The sequence below is a fragment of the Seriola dumerili genome, unplaced genomic scaffold, assembly GCF_002260705.1.
Source record: "Seriola dumerili isolate Sdu_G_001 unplaced genomic scaffold, Sdu_1.0 BDQW01000025.1, whole genome shotgun sequence".
Lineage (NCBI taxonomy): Eukaryota > Metazoa > Chordata > Actinopteri > Carangiformes > Carangidae > Seriola > Seriola dumerili.
The window spans coordinates 15,509,454-15,529,192 of record NW_019174280.1 but is presented as its reverse complement, the minus strand read 5'-3'; the positions used below and the strand labels follow the sequence as shown (position 1 = coordinate 15,529,192).

Genomic DNA, 19,739 nt, shown 5'->3' with positions numbered 1-19,739 from the left:
ATGTGGTCACAGTTAAAATGATGCATGACCCCAGAACTGGTAGAATTTACCATAGTACTCAACCATCATGGGACCGACCAAATTACCATGCCATTTTTAGAAAGTATTACCATGGTAGATAGTAGTTACAGATGGCTGTCACATTACAAAGTCAGAGTGCTGCACCAGAAGTAAATCTGCCTGACTGCAGTTGCTGGAAGGGGGGTTGGGGGGCTTTGCGGGCATCCGTCAGCACTAACTGGAAGTGACAGTGTGCAGAGAGGTCCTAATTACTGTCTCACTTGACTAATTGTCATCTCTGAAGAATGTATTCCCACTTAGGTCCTAGGGATCTCATTGATAGCACTGTTCAAGTCATATAGGCCAATGCTGACTTTGGCATGCTGTTATGTTCAGAGGCACTGCTGAAGCAAAGCCCTAAGTGGGGAATGTAAATACACTGAACTCAAAACTGCCATGATTGCAGGCTCGAGTGAGGCGCACAGTATGGTGCATTTGCGGGGACGAATGCTGTGAGACTGTAGCTGGAGTGATGGAACAGGTTTATATGTTTTGTATGTGCGAGTTCTAAGGGAGAGAGTGTGTGTGTTTTTTGGTGGAGGTCCCTCTTCAACTTGCCAAAGTGTTAAGACATCCTCAGCTGCAGTCATCCTGACATAATAGGCAGATGAAGTGAGACCATTGTTGGCTTTCTGGAGCCAACCATGTTAAAATAAACTTGTAGCATTCAGAATAATGCGGTAGAGATGAGCCTTTAGTACAGGGCGACTGAAGTGAATGAATGTCTTCTTTTTCAGGGTCTTACCATTCAAAGTGCATCAGCTTCTCGTTTCCATGGTTTCCTTCCCTGTGCCAATGCTATCTTTCCACCAGTCTGCTTGTGCGAGAGAGCGAGTGAGGGAGGGGGGGCGAGAGAGAGAGAGTGAAAGAGAGAGAGAGAATGACAGAAGGCTTTTAGCAGTGGTTATCTCTCCTTTGCATAAAGTCCCCTTTGCATTACCCAGTGCATGAATGGCATCTGAATAAACACACCAGCCAGCTCATATGGAAGCCTCCATGGGTTACAAGCGAGTGGGTGTGTATAAACTCATCTAATTTGTGGTCTCCTTCAAAAAACGACACGGTTTGATCATGGATGAAAAAAAAAAAGAGAGAGAGGGAGAACATCTCCCAAATGGCACAGGGGTATTTTCCCCATTAGCCACAACAAGCCAAAGGAGCAGGAGTCACTTTAACATCATAATGAGGCAATTTGCCATACCCATTGCCTCCTGTTTTATAACTGGTTTACACACACCATTATCCCATCCTGACTGGTTTACTTGGAAGTGAAAAGTTTGTTAAACACTATGGCTTGTAATTGGTAATCAAGATATTAACACGCAAAACAATGAACTGGGCCTAATAAAAGTGAATGCTCTGGCACGGACATACAATATTATTTAGATTTATAATAGAAAATCAAGTCGGAATCATTTGTGGCAGCCTTAATTCTATTTGGCTAATTCAATTTTGAGTGCATTGGGTGTAGGAGCACCTGACTGCTTATCACAATCAGTGCGGTGCCTCAGCACTGGGCCAGAGGGCGCTGTGTCTTTAAGAGGGAAAGCAGCGTGCATGCGAGTTGATGTCTTCTCCCTGAGCTCAATAAGCATTCCTTTCATGCTGTGTGAAGCTCTGCTGACTTCTACGGAAACCCTGAATTTCTCCATAATTATGCTAATGGTCCAGATGGTAGCATGATGAGTGCCATTCTCTTTGATATTCTCACATTGCAGAGTGCTGGTGTGCAGACCCACGCAAACTGACACACGCTCAAAGTCAACGTTCACACCACCTACTTGATCCCATGGTGATTGGGTCTTCCTTTAGCTGATACAAGCGCCCTCTTCACTGTTAAATGCATTAGCTTTTATTTGTGAAGGGGATTTGACAGATCTGGTCGTATAATGGAGTAGCACTCCAACAAAAGATAGGTGGGTGTGAGTGTCAGTATCTTTTGCTTATCCAGACATTTACCTATAATTGAACTATTCTGCGGTCTGATAACGATACAATAAAAAAGCAAAATCAGAGGAAAAAAAATAGTAATCGCGACAATGTCACCTTAAATATATATTTCAGATACACTCAGTCCATACGGTGACTTTATTTTGGAGTACTTCACCACCACACGCTCATACATACACACACAGGCCAGCCATTCACACTTGAGTCACACAGTGACAGTGTTCATCCAAGCTCTGGAAGCTGGTGGCGCCGATCAAAGAGCTCCTTTCACATCCCCCGTTGGGATTACACAGCCCTGTACCTGCAGCTCCAGCTGATGCGCTGGCCCATGAAGAGCCTCACGATGGAGGCGGACTTTGATAAGGTGCATGTATAGTGTTCAATCAATAGCATGAAGGCCCATGCAAGAGCTGCAGATATCCATCTTCTCGGTGCCACGCATCCTGCAAGGATATACCCTCATTTGAGCCCGCTAATCTGATAGAAACGCGATAGGCCTATACTTACAATCTCGAGAGAGACATTTTGCACGTCTTTCCCCGTGAAATTTAACCAGCAGTGGAGCCATCGCGTGTATGCCACACACACACGCGTGCGCGCACACACACCTTCGCATCGGAGGATAGTTCACACTCGAGAATAGTCAGTTGCTGGAAGGCTTTCAAGTCTAAAGTGGAGTTATTTGCATAGGTTAAATATTCGTGCCTTTCAGCAGCTTCTGTCGATATAGCCTAACGGATTTGCTGTTCTGCCAATTTTAATTCCTTTCATCCCACTCCTCCCACATTTCTGGAATGATGGTGTAAATTGTTGAAAGGTTGTGGCCTGAAATCTCGTAAAAGAGGTTCAGAAAGGGAAGTTATGAATGACAAAAAAACAGAAAATGGACCTTCATATCATAGTCGGTTGGAGCTACGGGGGGAAAAAATCACTGCAATGATATCCTGCAGGCTTGAGATTAGCCTATACATTGCTTGTGTGCAGAGGTTGGCCAGCTATTGTGTGCAGTGTGTACAGAGTTATTTCTTTAGATACAGTAAGCCTTTTGTTGCTAATAGTTGTTTGAACTCTGGAGATCATCTCAGAGCTGACTGTAGAGAGAACAAGGGAAAACATGAAAATGTGGTTTTAAATAGAGGTTGGAGTTGCTCTTTATCGCATTAGATGATCACATCTGATCAATGACATAATACATTTTAAGTATAACTACGATTTTTCATCATTTTAGGATTGCCCAGCACGGATGCTTTGGTTTTGTGAATCTGGTGGTAGCCTGGATTAGGGGTTCACCCCGAAGTTGCTGTTGCTGTGAGCACTGAAAAGATCGCATATTTACCGAGGCGAATTCAAATGCATGCTTGGAGCTTGGAGCTAGTTGAGTTTGTGGAAGAAACGGAGAAAAACGCATCTTAGATAAGGTGGTAGCCTATGAAATAAAGTTTCCTGCTCCTCCCTCCCCCTTTTTTTTTTTCTGCCTTCTCCTTTTTCCCTCTATCCATCCTCTCTCTATTCCTACCTCCCTCTTTTTCTTTTTTCACCTTCCTTCCTACCTATAACCCCCCCCGCCCCCGCCACCCCCCCACCCCCTCGCTCTCTTTCCCCCACTCGCTATCTCTGTCTCTCTCTGGTGCGCGTTCACAACACTAACCTTGGCTCGACGTCAGAGCCTGTGCAGCAGTGCAGTATAATGGGAGCGCAAGCAACCCAGAGCGCCTCATAGGGGGCTGCATATCGCTGCTGTATCCTCTGCTTGGCGCTCTCTAGCTCCTCTCCAAACCCCTCTCCAGTACATCACCTATATAGCCCATGCTCGGGCTCCCCCTCCTCCTCCCCACTGGATCCGTACCCTTCGACATGGATGTCCCGCCGTCCCTCGACCCGGAGGATTGTTGTTTCTTGGCGCAGTGAAGGAGGAGAAGGAGAAGGGGAAGGAATCATGCCGGGACTGCTAATGGATTTAGGGAAAGCGCAAGTGACCATGCCGTGATCTTGCGCATCCAGGGCCGCCGTCACCCTGCCTTGCCCAACGACCGTAGAAGAATTACGGGGGAATCGAACCCGCGCACCGGGGGGATTAAACCACTGTGCATTTTTTTAAAAACAACATGAAGATTACCTCCCATCATCTGATGATAACCAGTCTCGTTTTCAGGTCCAACCTCAGGCTGATCCCGCTTCTGCTGCTGTTTCTTGGTTACACTCGCGGGATGCCACACGTTTTAAGATTTGGTAAGATTCTCCTTGTTTATAACACGATACCATCTGTAGCGATATCTAATCACACGAACTGCTTATGTGACAATCCACAGTGAAATGACATTGACGGGGATGCAAAAGCAGATAGATCGAGACATCCGTGTCCCATTCTTGCTTTCTCTTGTATAGTTGGCAAAAGAATTTCGCCGGCACTCTTTAAATCATGTTTCAATCATTTGTTGATTAATAGTTTACAGTTATAATCTCATAACACTTTGCTTTTTGCCGTATGCATCACACCATGAAGGTTGAATGGTGTTTGTCCACAAACATTTAAACCAGTGCTACAGCAACTTTTGGAAAAGAAAAATCAACTGTAGCTAACTCGTAGATGAAGGCGTATTCCTACGCAACAGTTCACGGATATGAGCATCTGATGAAACCGGAGGAAAAAAAAACATCACTGCTCGACTCTGCTCACATCTTCTCACCACTATCCTCACGGTAGTCTTGTATCTCCACGGCCTTTTAAACTGCTGACACCCCCAACATGTCCTCTGCAGTAAATGTTTACATGTAAACATTACTCCCCAGAGTGCGGATCAATCCCTCTGATCTATCACAAGGGCCAATCAATACGCCGACCAGTAGCCTACTTTTTTATCCTTAATCCCACTGAACTGCTACCCAGCATGGATTGCATGTCTTATTTATATTGGTTATTTATACAGTCATTGGCATTGATTAAAAGGATAGTTCCGGTTTTGAAGTGGTGATTGGGCTGAGTCATGTTGAAAGCCAAATGTGACCACATAACTGTTAACAGCACCAACTGAGAATAATCACTCATACTGATAAGTAGCCTAAAGTTGATTAGCCACTTCTCTTCAGGAACTAAGGCGACAGAATATCGCTTGGCGGAAGAACTATATAATTAATGTTGATAGCTCTTCAACAGTTGTCACTACAGCGCATTGTTGCTGATTCACAGCTTTAAAAACTGCTATTAATACTTGTTTTTTTGTCCTAAAAATCACCACATCACGGCCTCCTGTGGTTTCATCTGTTGCTTAATCAGATCCCTCTCAGGGTGGCTGCGTTGTTGCCGCTCTCTGTTGCATGTGCAGAGAGGCATCTTGGAGTGACAGGGCAGGGGAGCCCCCCTCCTGACAGCGGATGTCATCAAGTGTTGACAACACATCCTTATACAGTCCCCCCCAATTCCCCCGAGGGTCCTGTTTAAGAGTCAGGCCGCGTCCGCAAGAGCCGCCGCTATGGCAACGGGGATGTGCTTTTCTTCCTGCTGCATCCTCCTCAGCCCGATGAGAGATTTCCCGTCTCACACGTTGTCTGACAGACGCCGGGCGTCTATTCAGTAATCCTTGGGGGACGACGACGTCCCTGCGTAATAGTATGTGACACCAAAGTTTCCAAGCTGGCAAATAATGACTAAATTCCTGGGAGAGAAAGTGGAGCAGTGATTGATAAAAAAATATATATATTTGAAGTGCGCCTCTTCTGATACCGTAGAGTGAAATCTGGCCGCGGATGTCACACTGACATGTATATTTGTGTATTTTATTGTGTGAAGATGATGACAAAAAAATTTGCTTTTGTCGCCTGACACGTTGGATCAGCGCGGTAGACATAAACATGCGAGATAAGAGGTGATTCATGTCACTTAAATCACTGAAAGCTCTTTTCCTTTTTTTTTTTTTAAAGTCTGTGTTCTGGTGGCAGTGATGCGACCAAAGTGGCTGAGACGCGGCTAAAAAGTCGAGTCGCTGTCCGTGGTTCTGAACAGGCGACAGCTCCGTCTGTTCAGAACCACGGACAGCGACTCCGGCTTCTTGGCAGCGCAGCCTGAGCCTGTTGCTGAACAAAAAAAGACGGGTGTGTGTTGTAGAAAAGCTTTAGTTTCAAGGTTTTTTTTGAAGCGTTATCCCTTGTCAGTCAAGAAGCATCCACCTCATATCTTTCCTTTGTAAGTCTGCTCCATCTCCTGTAGTGCAATTCATTCTCTATAGAAAAGATGACATACTTATCCGTCTGTGTTTGTTTGTAAAGGGGCTGACTTTCTAAAAGAGAAAAAATACAGTGATTTTTATCAAGAAAGTAAGATGTAGCTGTGTCAGTGTGTGTAAGTGCATGTGCTTTTGAGAGAGACAGGAGAAAAGCAAAATTGCCCTGAGAGACAGTGGAGCCCATTGGTCCTTCCCCCGGTGCATTTCCTGTCCTGCAGGATGTGCTTGTTCAGCAGATAATCCCAGCTGCTCCTGCAAGAGGCTGGCTAAATGAGGAGGTCAGCTCCCCTGGGTCTGTCTGTTCCCTTCCTGCCCCACTTCCATTCTGCCCAGACACGCGGCTCACATTGTACAACCACTGTTCTCCTGTCAGACTGAGACCTTTACATGCACACACACGCAGACTGTAACACCAAAGCATAGTCAGCCCTTTGTATTCACAGCATTGGTCTTCCCATGTAGAGCGATAAGTGTCAGAGAAAAGGAAAAAAAAAAGAAAAAAGAAAAACAATAAGCGTTCAGGCCACCAGCTGCAGGCAAAAATGCTGAGCTAATTCCCAGACTGAATTGAATTATTGTGTTCAGTGTTGCTCATTTATAAATTGTACAGGTAATTCATTTACTTAGATACAGAAATGGAAGCCCTTACAAGATGTAATAAAATACGCATGGGAGAAGATCCTTTTTTTATAACTAGTTCCCACTTACCTCTTGAGAGTGTTTAATGAGACTTTGTAGCTAAGGGTCTCAGAGACCCAGAACGATGTGGGTAATATTTCAGATGCAGTATCGGTTTTCTTTCCACTTCCACCTGTACAATGTAGGCTGAAGAAAAGGCCGTAAAATATCCATTTAAACATGACATGAAAGCTTGGTACTCTAGAACGAAAAAACTGAAGGATGTATTGAATTTGCAAGTAGAACAATTTTTTTCTCCTTATATTTTAAGATATTATTTTCATGATAGGGAAGTCAGGAGAGACTGTAGAAAGATCTGACCTTCTTGCTGAAATGATGTATGAAATTTCAGTATAGTAGTATTTTAAGATGCTGCTGTTATAAAAGTTCAACTTTCTCAGTACCTGTGAGGTGAAAATTCAGGGCTGTATTGAAGTCTAAAGCATCATGTGAAAGCTGACTGGTAGGCTAAAATTAAAGGAGCTCATTTGACTTTCCTTCCATGGAAATAGTTCTATTTCACATGATCCGTTTTAGCTCTCCCAACAAACAAGCATTCAGTCACTCAGGCAATGAGTCATCACATCTGCCATTTCATTAGAGCTGATTGAGTTCTACTTAAAGACGCGTGTCTTATTCATAAATGAAGAAATTAAAGAGAACAAAAGTCAGCAATGAAATTGAGATAGTGTGCAGTGTTTTATTTCTGATGTCCATGGTTGGTCTGCGGCTGTGAGGTTGAGTGATAACATTATCACCGCCATCTTCAAGCAACATTGGCAGTCGCAGTACGTCTCCGGGCTGTCAACTGCTGCTGAAAGCATTGTTGACTCAGAGATGCTCATTTTGTTTGTTTATTTCCTGCTTATGTTTATATTTTCCCACTTTAGCCATGCCTGGGAATATTATGACTAAAGCACAACATTGTTTTTCATTTTGGAAAGGAGATCAAGTCGTTTTTTTTTTTTTTTTTTTTTCCAGTATTTTGGCAAAAGACACAATCCCCTCTGGTGGAAGCTAAGTTTATCTAGCTACTTCCACAATGCTGTGCCAGGATAAAGGTCCTTTATTGCGTTTCTAATATTTAACACTCTTTTTATCCCCTCAACTATTGTGGTGAAATTTCAAGGTTGTCAAGAACAAGCAAGGGTAGAGGGAGCAAATTCAAGGGGAGTTTGTAGTTAATTGACTTTATTTGCTTTTGCTCTCCTCCAGCCTGAATTATCAGCATGCTGGAGTTTAGCTTGGGTTTGCAGGAATTATGGATAACACCCTGTGCCCTGGCCCACTGCCAGCGTGTTCACGGCAAACACATTTAAATAGGCACAAAGCTGCTTAAAATATTCATGTGTCACTTGGCCCCGCCATAGCTTATAGAAATATGAAACTATCTCTTCTCTGCTGGCAAATGATTTCCATGGTTTAAAAATACCCACCGTGGGTTTCAAGAACAAAGAGGAGATCTGTCGTACATTAGCATGCAGCACCACACATGGGCTTGAAGCAGGGAAATATCTAGATGGATTTCTAAAACATGTTTACAGTCCTGACTCTTTGAAGGTCTTGCTGTCATGCCTCAGTTACAAAAGGCTCAATGGTGATTAATTCAGGGTACAGATTTCTTGGCATTTCGAAATGGAAAATATCTGTGAGGTATGAAATTAGTTTTCTTGTTGTGTTTAGAATCAAGTCAATTTTTTTAGATTTCCCAGCTACATTCAGAAAGATTATTTACAATGAAGGAGGCTTTAGATGATTGACTTTATATGCAGTGTAACCAGTGCCTCCTCTGACATATGGTCTATTTTTGCGACTCATATAAAACACATCTGTCCTGTTCTCCTACTGGCTTGCGGAAGGCTTGATTTCTGTATTGGGTTTCATTATTCACCGCCTATCACTCTTTGTCATTGTCACTCAGGGATTTCCCTGGGTTCCATAAGGGTTAGGGGTTATGTGTGCAATTGTTCTGTGAAACTGTCCCTTGAGAAGGACCCTGCTGCATGTCTAGCTGCCTGGTTGTCTGGCTCAGAGCTGACTGAAGGTCAGAGCTCAAACTGCTCTCAAGGAATATATATATATTTATATATATGTATTTCTTTTTGTGCATCTTTTAACGCACATGAAGCCTTCTTTCTCGCAATCCCACCAGGGGAGATTGAAGAAAATTTGAAGTCACTGAGCGGTGCAAGAAAAACAAGAGTGTTTGTTAGAGAGAGAGGGGGGGGGTCTGTGTGAGGTGTGAATGAGAAGAAAAACAGTGAGTGTTGAAGCCAGCAGATACCGAGTAAAGATAGATTAGTTTGCCTCAGAGCAGTCCACTCTCAGCCCACTCTCAGGTGTGGTCTTTTATTACTGTTTTTGTGATGGCTTCTGTGAAGAGAGTCAGGAAGGACAGTCGAGTATGCTGTGGAAATGTAGTGGGAGTCCAGGAGTCATGCACTGCAGCTCTGAATAAATGTCAGTGGTATAGTATTAGCAAGCTGAAAATTTGCCTGAGACTATAGATTTGCATGAAATAGCTCCTAGTGGAAAGAAAAATGGGGAAAAAAAACATTAATACCACAAATATCCTTGTAAGTTCCTTGGGGAACTAAACCCAAATATGTATTTTTATTAGCCTCTAATGAATTTATCTATTAGGCCTCATTATGTATTTGACTGTCTCCACTTCCACTAGACCGTAAGATGGTGGGAATCAATAAAAATCAATATGTTTGTATTGCTAAGAGGAATCATGAAAAAAAAGACAGAAACTGGCAGCATAGCAAGTAACCAGTGCCAAGTCCCAGATGCCCCAGTCTGTGTGTATCTATCACAGGTTACCATCTGTGAGAATGCAAACACGTACACAAAAGAAAAACAACAAATGTGTACTATAAGATGGATGTGTGGGAGTGGATTAATCATGCGCGTCGCTGTGAATTAATGACGACTTAAAACAGCCACAGGCTGCAGCGACTTCTTTAGGATGTGCTTCTTAGACGTTATCACATTTCTTGTTTCTCCTTTCGATTTGTCTGTCACGTTCCAAACTCGGCTGTACGTGTTCAATTACTCCCAGTGTGATGTATGTATGTTGTTAACTGGCTGTGCTTTAAGTGGTTTGAAAAATCGACCTTCCACTTGCTGCAGTGTTTGCGCCGTGCTCTGCGTTATACAGTACGTGGGAGTAACATGTGAGACCTTTAACTTCGTAGGAGCTCAACTGTGGTAATTAACTGATTGCTTAATAGAGGCAAACAAACCTGGTTTGTCAGTGGTTTATTATGGAAGCTGGTGATAGTGCTGATTGGGAGCTAGAGTAAATGTTTAATGTGTATTTTAATTTGTAGGACGACCACTGATTGCCTTTTGTTGGATGTGTTTGTTGCTAAAGGGCTCGGTCGTAAATATGCATTCATAATTTCACCCATGTAGTTATGTATGAATTTAAAACTGTGTCTTAATGTGCCCTGTAAAACGAGGCAATTATATGTGAATTCCAAACACGCGGACCAAGTAAACATACTTGAAGGAGCATACACTGTAAATGAAAGCATTGACGTCCAAACTACATGGGATTCAAAAGTCAATCGATTACAGAAAGCCCTCCGGCTGTGTTGGCTATGATGTGAGGCACCGATCAGGTTAGGATGTGGTGAATCACCTTCATCCCCATGCCAGCTGAATAAAGGAGTGAGAGGAGGAGGAGGGGAGCGACTGGCTGAAAGAGAGGAAGCAGAATTCAGGCTCCCATTGACAGCACAGCCCGTCGGATGTAAAAACGTTTCTCTGTTTGAACCAAGGACACTTGGGGAAATGGGCTCTGGGGGAGGACGTATTGAGACAGGCTTACTTAAAATCATGTTCTTTGAATCAGCATGACACTCACATTTTCCACGATCCACCAGGGCTATGCAAAACGTCCTCCTGAGATGTTGATTTTCATTTTTCTGTTCTCCCTTTCATTTGGCTCAGAGGGTATTTTAAGTGTTTGTGTGGCATTCTCTAATCACCCTTCCAATCTTTTTGTTTTTAAGGTGTTAGCAAAAGGAAAGGTGAAAGGAGAAACATGTTGGAAAGAAGCTAGTGCTATTGTGTCTAATTTAAAGTAAGGAGTGTTAAAGAAAGCATAAAGATAACAGATGTAAGCTGCCATTAGTTAAAGAAATTAGAAAAAGATGTACCTCCTTTTGGGAAACATTTAGACAAAGCTACTGTGAAAACCTACATCTTTTGGCTGCAGTAGCCTTCGTCAGGGTTGTGTTGTTAGTCGCCCACACTCAGACCGACACTCTTCCCCCATTTGTTTGATATGACCCAGCAATCCTCCCCTTATCCACACACACACACACTCACACACACAAAGCATTACAGTGGACTGGAACAGACTTAGATTGATTTCCCATCTTGCACAATCTGTTTTAAGAATTTTGAGGAGACATAATGAAGCCAATCGCTTCCGTTTCCCTTGCACAGCTTCTGATGAGATATACCCACACCCGGCCAGTGCTTTTTGAACATGACAAAAGACTCTGCATTTCTTACTCAACAGGGTGTGAATGAATATGAGAAATGGTGAAATAAACAGTCAGCTGCAGATCAGGAGAAAGATTAAAACAGGACTCTTGATTTTCCACCAGTTTCTCCTCTTTTGTCTTTTTGCATTAATCTTCAATAGATATTTTCTTATTTATAGGAAAAATGAGCCTACATATTTGAGGATCTTCATTATTCAGTGATTTCTTTTTTTTTAATCATTATGCTTCTGGCTATTTTCCGTCAGCGTGCAGGTCTTTTTCTATTTCTCTCTCTCTCTCTCTCTCTCTCTCTGTCTCTCTCTCTCTCTCTCTCTCTCTCTCTCTCTCTCTCTCTGCTGCTGTGCAATTGCCCGTGTGTGTTTGCAGAACAAGCAGGAAAAATTGACACACCTTTGCAGCAAAGAGTAGCATATTGACTTGTACCTGTAGCTCTGATTATCAGCTAGCTTGTGTACAGCACTGGCTCATGGGAGGCTGATGAACCCAAACCAGGAGCTGACATTTTCCTGCCCTGTGGCTGAGGGAGGGGGGGGGGGGGATGCAGGTGTCCGTTCAGGTCTAATGGGCCATCCATTCAGTCGTTTAATTGAGTGTCTTTTATCTGCCTCCAGTGACCTCTTTTATTCTCCTTTTCTCCCTCTTCGTTTCCTTCGCTCATCTGTTTTTTTTCATGCCCCACCCCTCCTCTTCCTCCCTCCCTCCCTCTCTTCCTCCCTCACCACACTCTCCTCTTTTTGGTTGCCTAACTGCACATCCGTCTGCCATCTGCGTAAATACCTACAGCTTACTGCGACTTTAGACATCATGCCCATCACCTGTTGTTTTCTAAACACATCTGACGGGCTGTGAGGAGGCAGTGTGACGGCGAGGTGCACTTTCAGCATCAAATCAATACCCAGAATCCAGAAAATAGAGTCTTCTGCCCATTTTCTTTCCTCTCCTTTCTCCATTTTTTTTTTCGCCCCTCCTTTGTCCTTCTCTGTCCTTCGTCTCCGTGTCGTCTTTGTCTCCCTTTGGCTCTCAGCTTGTCTCCTGGACCTTCCCCTCTACTTTGTTCCCTCTCCCTATCATCAAGCCTTACTTCCCCTCATCCCCTGGTCTCAGTGTCCACGCACACAAAGGCACGATTCCTCATTTGACATACACATTCCAAGCCTCCATTTCTTATTGTGCCTTTGAATTTCAAAGCAGAGAATATCCTTTCAGTCTCAGATTCTCATTGAACTTCCCCCAGTCTTGGAATAGAACGGTACTGTACTGCAGCTATCAACATGATGTGCTTTATAACATATAGGGGGCATGGAAGGGTCTGTGCAAAACCCATTTGTCTCAAAGCTTAATACCGCTTCTTATATTGCCTCATCTATAGTCCTTATATTCTTTTCATGGTTTAAAAAGCTTTAATGAGACAATATAGGTACCATATAGATGCTGTAGTGAAAGAACTCTAGTTTGAATGCCTTGCAAACCACTAACAATGTCTTTCTCTCACTGTTATTCAATTTTTGTGTGTCTGCACATTATTGCCCCATCTAATCTATATATTTATAATTTACGTTTAAGTCAGGGTTAACCATCTTCTGTGTCATTTCCTATGTAAAGATTAAAAATTATTATAATCAGATTAACAAAATCCCGTAGAATATCTCTTTTTTTCTCTCTCTCCATCACCGTGCGAAAAAAAACCCCAGCTGTGAGCATTAAAGAGCCGCCTCCTGAATTAATTCTTGACCTTTGGCTCTGACAGGAGATAACATCTGCCCTTCTACAAGAAAGAAAGTCTAATTTTACAGCCATTTTGTCCAAACTTACAATGGGGAGAGTGTAATACAGGGCCATTTTGATGAGCAGGAGAACAGTTGAGAATTAGAATGAGAGCAGAGGAGCGAGTAAAGAGGTCTCATATAATTTGCGGTGACCTAATTGCAACATTACAAATTGAACTTCTTTTTAGCTCCGCGCCAAGGTCGGCTCCACATGATATATGTTAGATGCACATAAGAGACGTTGTGGTGCAAGTTCATCCTGCTCTCGCTCTCTTTTTCGGATAGGAGTGATGGTTTCATGAAATGTAAATGTTGGGAGATGGCACGGTAGTGAGATGAAAGCCTTAGCATCCCACCTTTTGGCAAGTATGATGAGAAATCCCACTGCTTAACTTTGAGCGAGTTTGTTGTAAGACTTGAAGATTACTGTTAGTCAAGTTCTCAGCTATGTTTATTTTGGTGAGCGATACAGCCTGAGGGCTGAAGTGTCCAGGGACGTTCGAGACACCCAGTCCATCCTGCCTCGTACTTCTCAGCTGCAACGCCATAAATGGTAATAATGCCGGTAAAACACTTTTTATCACAGTGGGGAAAGTGATTATGAACCAGAGATGCACATGCACAGCCACAATGTTCTCAAGGCTGGACTCCTGCCTCTCTTAGCCTGCAGTGGATAATTAGCATCTCTCACACGTGCTTAGGCTTGATTAAAACTCAGTTTACAGTGAGCAGCGCTGTGAGGTCGCCATCTGTCACCTGCCGAGGCCACCATAGACGTACTCTAGTCAGAGGGAGTGAGGAAGACTGTGTGTGTGTGTGTGTGTGTGTGTGTGTGTGTGTGTGTGTGTGTGTGTGAGTGTGTGAGTGTGTTTGTGTGTGTGCATGTGGCTGTTTGATAAAGGGGAGAAAAGATGGGGCATAGAAAGAGAAATGGCAGAGATGGGTGAGGCATGAAGCATTAGGAAGCATTCTGTTCAGTAAGCGGTCCCTCTCACTCCCTGAGGCCTGTATATCAGAGCTATATCACATATTTTCTGTGTCGGCGGAAAAAGCTCCTGACTGCAGTTTTGGGATTTGTTTTATTTACTTGAACTTTATAACCTTGTGACAGCAGTGTTGGGAATACTCATGTTTATACTTGGAAGTCAGATAGGAATTTTGAGAGAGTCATAAAGCCCACAGTGTATGAAAGGCACTATATTTTCCCCCAGAATGCATTTGCATCAATCAAATAATAAGATTTTCTTCCCTAAAATGTAATGTTTTATGCCACAGCTGCAGTGTAGAGTCAATCATAATCAGAACTGCATTGTGCATTTTTGTTTTGTTGATGGCAAACTTTAATGCTGCATTTACTGAGTACATTTACCATGTATTATAGCACAGATACACTAGTATTCTAGTATTGTGGCAAACATTATGTCATTGGCAGTTATGTGCTAATAGGCATGTTTGCCTCCAATTTAGAGAATCTATTATTTTGTACAAATTACATTTCCATGGTAATATACTCAATGTTACATGTCAGGGCAGGTCAGGAGGGTGCATTCAAAAGACAAGAAAACTCTATTATTATCAGCTTTGGTAACCGTAACAGTGGGGAAGGGACTGTCAAACCAACAGAATCAACATGAAGACAATTGAACGCTCTTTGCTTGCAAGGAGTGAAAAGATTTATTGAAGCCTGACTGCTCTTCCTCGGGCATCGTTCAGCGCCGACTGAGGAAGAGCTCAAGACGCGTCGCCACCTCTCTGCATGTTATATTACAGCCACTATAATGGCTGTCTTCTGCTCCATGTGCCTCTGTTGATTTGTGCACATCAGGAGCTTCAATAAATATTTTTAGTCTTTGCCGAGCACGGGGCTTACAGTTTCCTTCATGTCAGAGCTCTATACCTGGAAAATGGTTGGCAGTAACATTAAGTGCGTTTGATTTGTACTGACTGGGGCTGTAGCATAAATAATAACTTCTAGCTTATCAAATGTCAGGATTTACTTCCTTCCTTTGTTTCTGTGACTATAGAGTGAATATCCGGGTTTTGTGTCACCTCCACAAATAAGAATGACTATTTTCCACAAAGTAAAATATGATTGATTACTTGCATTCAGAAAACGCTTTTTTTCCTTCCTACATGTCATGCCAAATGTTTCCTTTTTTTTTATTTTTTTTTTTTATTATTAACAGTCACCGTGAGCATTAAGAAATGATCAAACAATTAATCACTCAACTGAAAAAGAATAGCTGCCCTATTAATTCACAATAAAAAATAATCAGAGCTTGCATCCCTTAAAATAGAATTGTTGTGTTTGTGTGAAATATTGATTGACAATTTTGAGGTAATGAAATGCTCTGTGTTCTTGACAATTAGGGGGAAAAAAAGCTTCTCCCTGTGGGGGTGAGTGGGTGTGTGTGTGTGTGTGTGTGTGTGTGTGTGTGTGTGTGTGTGTGTGTGTGTGTGTGTGTGTGTGTGTGTGTGTGTGTGTGTGTGTGTGTGTGTGTGTGTGTGTGTACTGGCTCTACAAAACATGCACTTACCTCTCACTGTGTCTCTGTTTCTCTAAGCAGGTAATTGAAACTCAAGAGCGGGACTATATTCATTTTGTGAATATAGTCACAAAATATGTGTACTCACATGTAGGTGTGTTTATGCTTCACGACGATGGGGAAATATTTCAGTAAAATAGTGTACTTTAATATAACATCATCATAGTAAACAGTAGTTATGACCTTATGTTTGTGCAAGTAGCTTTTTAAATCTGAGAAACAGGCCGTTGCTTCTCTGTAGTGTGTGTGTATATTTGCGTTTAATGATCCTACAGAACTGCCATAGCAATTGACTCGAGGTCTGTTCCTGTGTTTCTTAAAGGAGCTTGTCTATTCTCAAGAGCAGGCACATATTTCTATGAAATGTGAGCGAGTGAATGTGCGTGTGTGTATGTCTGTGTGCATGCAGGCGAGCGTGCACACTAAGTGCTTATACATCATATTTTCACAGTAGTTGGTATTTCTTTTCAGTTGCAGTCGCAATTTGAGAGCGGTGGAGAGGTTGGAAACTGCGAGCAGAGAGAAGTCATTTGGGACTTCAGCAATTCAAGGCCTGTGGAAGTGTACTCACAGTTTGGCACAATTAGTACCAAAAGGGGTCCCTGCTTGACAAATTAGCACACAAAATGTCAGCCGGTAGTTTAGCACATCCACAATGAGCCCTTGCAAATTAGCACATATTTTGAGGAGGGAGCTGGCACATTATTATGAATAGAGAGAGCCTGGCAAATTAGCACATCTGTTGCCAACGCTCAGAATTAATACATGTTATATGATCACTGGTTTCCCACTCGGAGTTGGGTCAGAGACGAGCGTGGTGGCACACATTTCCGATTGGAGACTGTATGTGTGTGTGTGTGTGTGTGTGTGTGTGTGTGTGTGTGCTCATTACAAGAGATTGATGAGATTGATCTTTTGGCAAAGGTAGAGCTAATTATTACCCTGAGTGCAACTGAACTGAGGTGTCTTTGAATGCCGCAGGCGTCGGCTTTAAATTCTCACATCAGTCTCATTTTCCCCAGACTCAGTTGTTTCTTACCTGACAGGTTTGTTTAGGCTCAATCTCAGAGGTGCGTGATTGTGTGTGTCTCACACGTGTATGCTCAAATGTGTGAGTCAGCCTGAGGCTTAGCGTCCAGCAGTGGCAGGTGACAGTCCAGTCCTGTGTCAAGAGGCTTTAGGGTGACACAAGTGATTCTATTGTAGAGAAAATACCAACAAGCCAAACAAGTCGGATAACAACAGCTAAACTCTTGTTCACATAAGCTGCTTTCTACTGGTTTCATGTTCAGTTTCCATTACTCTAACGGAGTGGTTGACTAAGTTATTGATTTATTGCTGAGTCACTAGATTGATTGGCTTTTTTGTGCTTATATGAAGTGTTTCAACTGTTTATGGGTCCTTTTTATGTTTTTATTGCTTGGTCTTTCATGCTATATAACACCTGAATTCCTGCTGAAGGATTTCTATATTATTCTATTCTTTTCTATTCTATTCTATGACAACTACTAGCATTTGACTCTATTACCTTTACTCTTATTTCTTTAATTTTATCTAAGCTTTAGTTGACTAGATTCAACCAACGATGTACTGAGCGTCATTTTAGAAAAAAGAGGAACTCTATTAACCAAGTTTAGTGCTTTCCTTATCTTGCTCTTAAAAAAAAAACAATTCTCTGTAAGATACTATCTCCGAGCCAAAGCCTGAGGAGATGTAGCTGTATTGTCAAAAAATTTACAGTGTTGTGTATCACCTCTGCTACAAACAGTATAAGAGCAGCATTTGTCTCTGCCCTTACATGTAGAATAAGATAGAAGAGAATGTCACTCATCAGCAAACAATGAAGCAATGTGCAGGACAAATGAAGTCATACCATGCATCTCTCCAGATAGCTTTCTAGTGAATTTCATACCGGCTACACTGATGATGGCTTGTTTGTGTGATATCATAGCACTGGCAAGCGCCTTGCACAGTTGATGTATCCCGTGCCCTGGTCAGCTTTCTGGGGATCTTCAGGGAGCTTTGGAATTGGCCCTTGTGCAGCGTAGGAAGGTCAGTCTACCGCAAGGGGAGCTTCAGATTAATGACCAGGGGCGGCGACTCTCTGCAGGCCTTCATGCATCATGTCCCATTCACCGCCAAACATGTCAGGGAGCGCTCCCACCGGGAATTTCTGGGATATTTACGGAGCATTTCCATCACTTTTGCCTCCTGCCTTTTGGCTCCGTGCACCGATCCTCACTGGCTGAAAGACGGAGGGAGACAGAAGCAGGCCGGGGGGTTGGGTTGTGGTGAGCGGAGGTCCTAAAGCCTAACAGAGTGACTTCATGTGCATACCTGAGCCACTTGCCCTAGCGACAAGTTTGCCAGTTGGTTGCCATGGCAGCCACCCAACAGCCCACTGCTATCCTGCAGCTGCGCTGCTGGTCATTAGTCACAGAGACAGGCCGTCCGCACTATCTCAACGCCCTTCCTCCACCAATCAGCTGTTCAGGTTCCAAAACTGCAGATGCCTCTCAGCCATAGCATAGATGCATGAGTCACCATGGCAACATATCTGACTCCCATCTCCCATTGTACAAGAGCATCCGTGAGTAGAGAGAACATAGTGTAGTTTCATTCATAGTTAGTAGTAAAAGTACATTCTCTATTATTATTTACACTATTTACTGAAGTCATAAAAATACAATCTTAGTTTTAACCTTTGTTCAGAGCAGCATGTGTGCAGCAGAATATATTTTACCAAAATACATATTTTGTTCATTTGTACATGACTGTCAAGGTTCCTCCATTATTCTTCTTTGTGATGTATGTCCTTCAGAGGTGAAAGGTTTCTGTTTACTGGGACTAATTTCAAATTAACTTCATTTCTGTCAGAAACCAAGTTACTGTTTTATGTTCAGTCCACAATGCACTTGATTAACTCTGAACAAACATTAAAACAGAATAAAATTAACATAGAGGAGGCGCCCTCCCACACTACACTTTCATTTCGACTTTCTGCTCAGTCCCCTCAGTCCTCTCTCTCTCTCTCTCTCTCTCTCTCTCTCTCTCTCTCTCACACACACACACACTCACACTGAGACACTCAGATCAGCAAGCCTGTTTTTTCGTCAGGGTGATTATCCAGCTCATAACTCACTCAGAGCTTTCATTTGCACCATAATTCACTCCAGTCCCAATGATGGCGGCTCCATAATTCACACACACACACTGATTATCTCAGCTGTAACTCACACACCTGCAATCAGAGGGACCACAACAGCCAGTAGTGAGAAGAGGATGGATGACACAAGACAGAGCTTTATTAGATTTTAAATATACATTACATCCCATATTAATGAGAGTCTTTCCCAAGATGCTGAAAATTATTATTTGTGAAGAAACGTCAGATTCATGGTTCAGTGGAAACAACATTGAGGATCTGTTCTTTATATAATGTAAACCAAGGATTCATGTAACGCGTTCGATTCCAAGGTTATTCCAAGGTAATTTAATATTTGACATCTCCTTTGAAGTACTAGTATAATGTTTCTGCTCCTCCGTGTCCCCTAAGATATACAGTTTCTTTAAAACCAGCCTGTCCGAGCCATACAGCGTGCCAAAGAAATCTGATGAACCTAACTTAATATCCTTATGCTCCTTTTCAGACTAGATGAACAGGCCAGTGGAGCCTCATCTGCTCCCTCGGGGCAATAGTATAATAATTATCTATTAGGTCAGACTGACATGATTCCCATCATCTTTAATGCTGATTCTCGGGGATTCATTCTTTTGAAGATTAATGTGCCATTGCAGTGAAATGAAATGCCATGAATAGCAACATGTTCACATCACATTGCTGCTGTACAGCAGGAGGACTAACACCAAGAAAACCTCATTATTATGCCTCACTCAGTGACACAAAACATGTACTTGGGTGCCTTTATAAGTTAGTCTCTGATCTTTGGCTTTGAGATCTTTTCAACTCCAATTCACTTTCTTCTATTCTCTCTC

At 42.7% G+C, this 19,739-nt stretch overlaps 1 protein-coding gene across 2 annotated transcripts in view; it reads left to right on the top strand.

Annotated features, from left to right (window-relative positions):
- The first annotated feature begins 4,115 nt into the window (after positions 1-4,115).
- Positions 4,116-19,739, top strand: part of LOC111236027 (glutamate receptor ionotropic, kainate 2) — a 62,180-nt gene continuing 46,556 nt past the window's right edge. Inside the window, exon 1 of one of the 2 annotated variants that reach the window (XM_022764619.1) lies at positions 4,116-4,239. In XM_022764619.1, the coding sequence (XP_022620340.1) occupies positions 4,116-4,239 (124 nt within the window). The remainder of the gene's footprint in view (positions 4,240-19,739) is intronic. The other variant, XM_022764627.1, reaches the window with a different exon arrangement.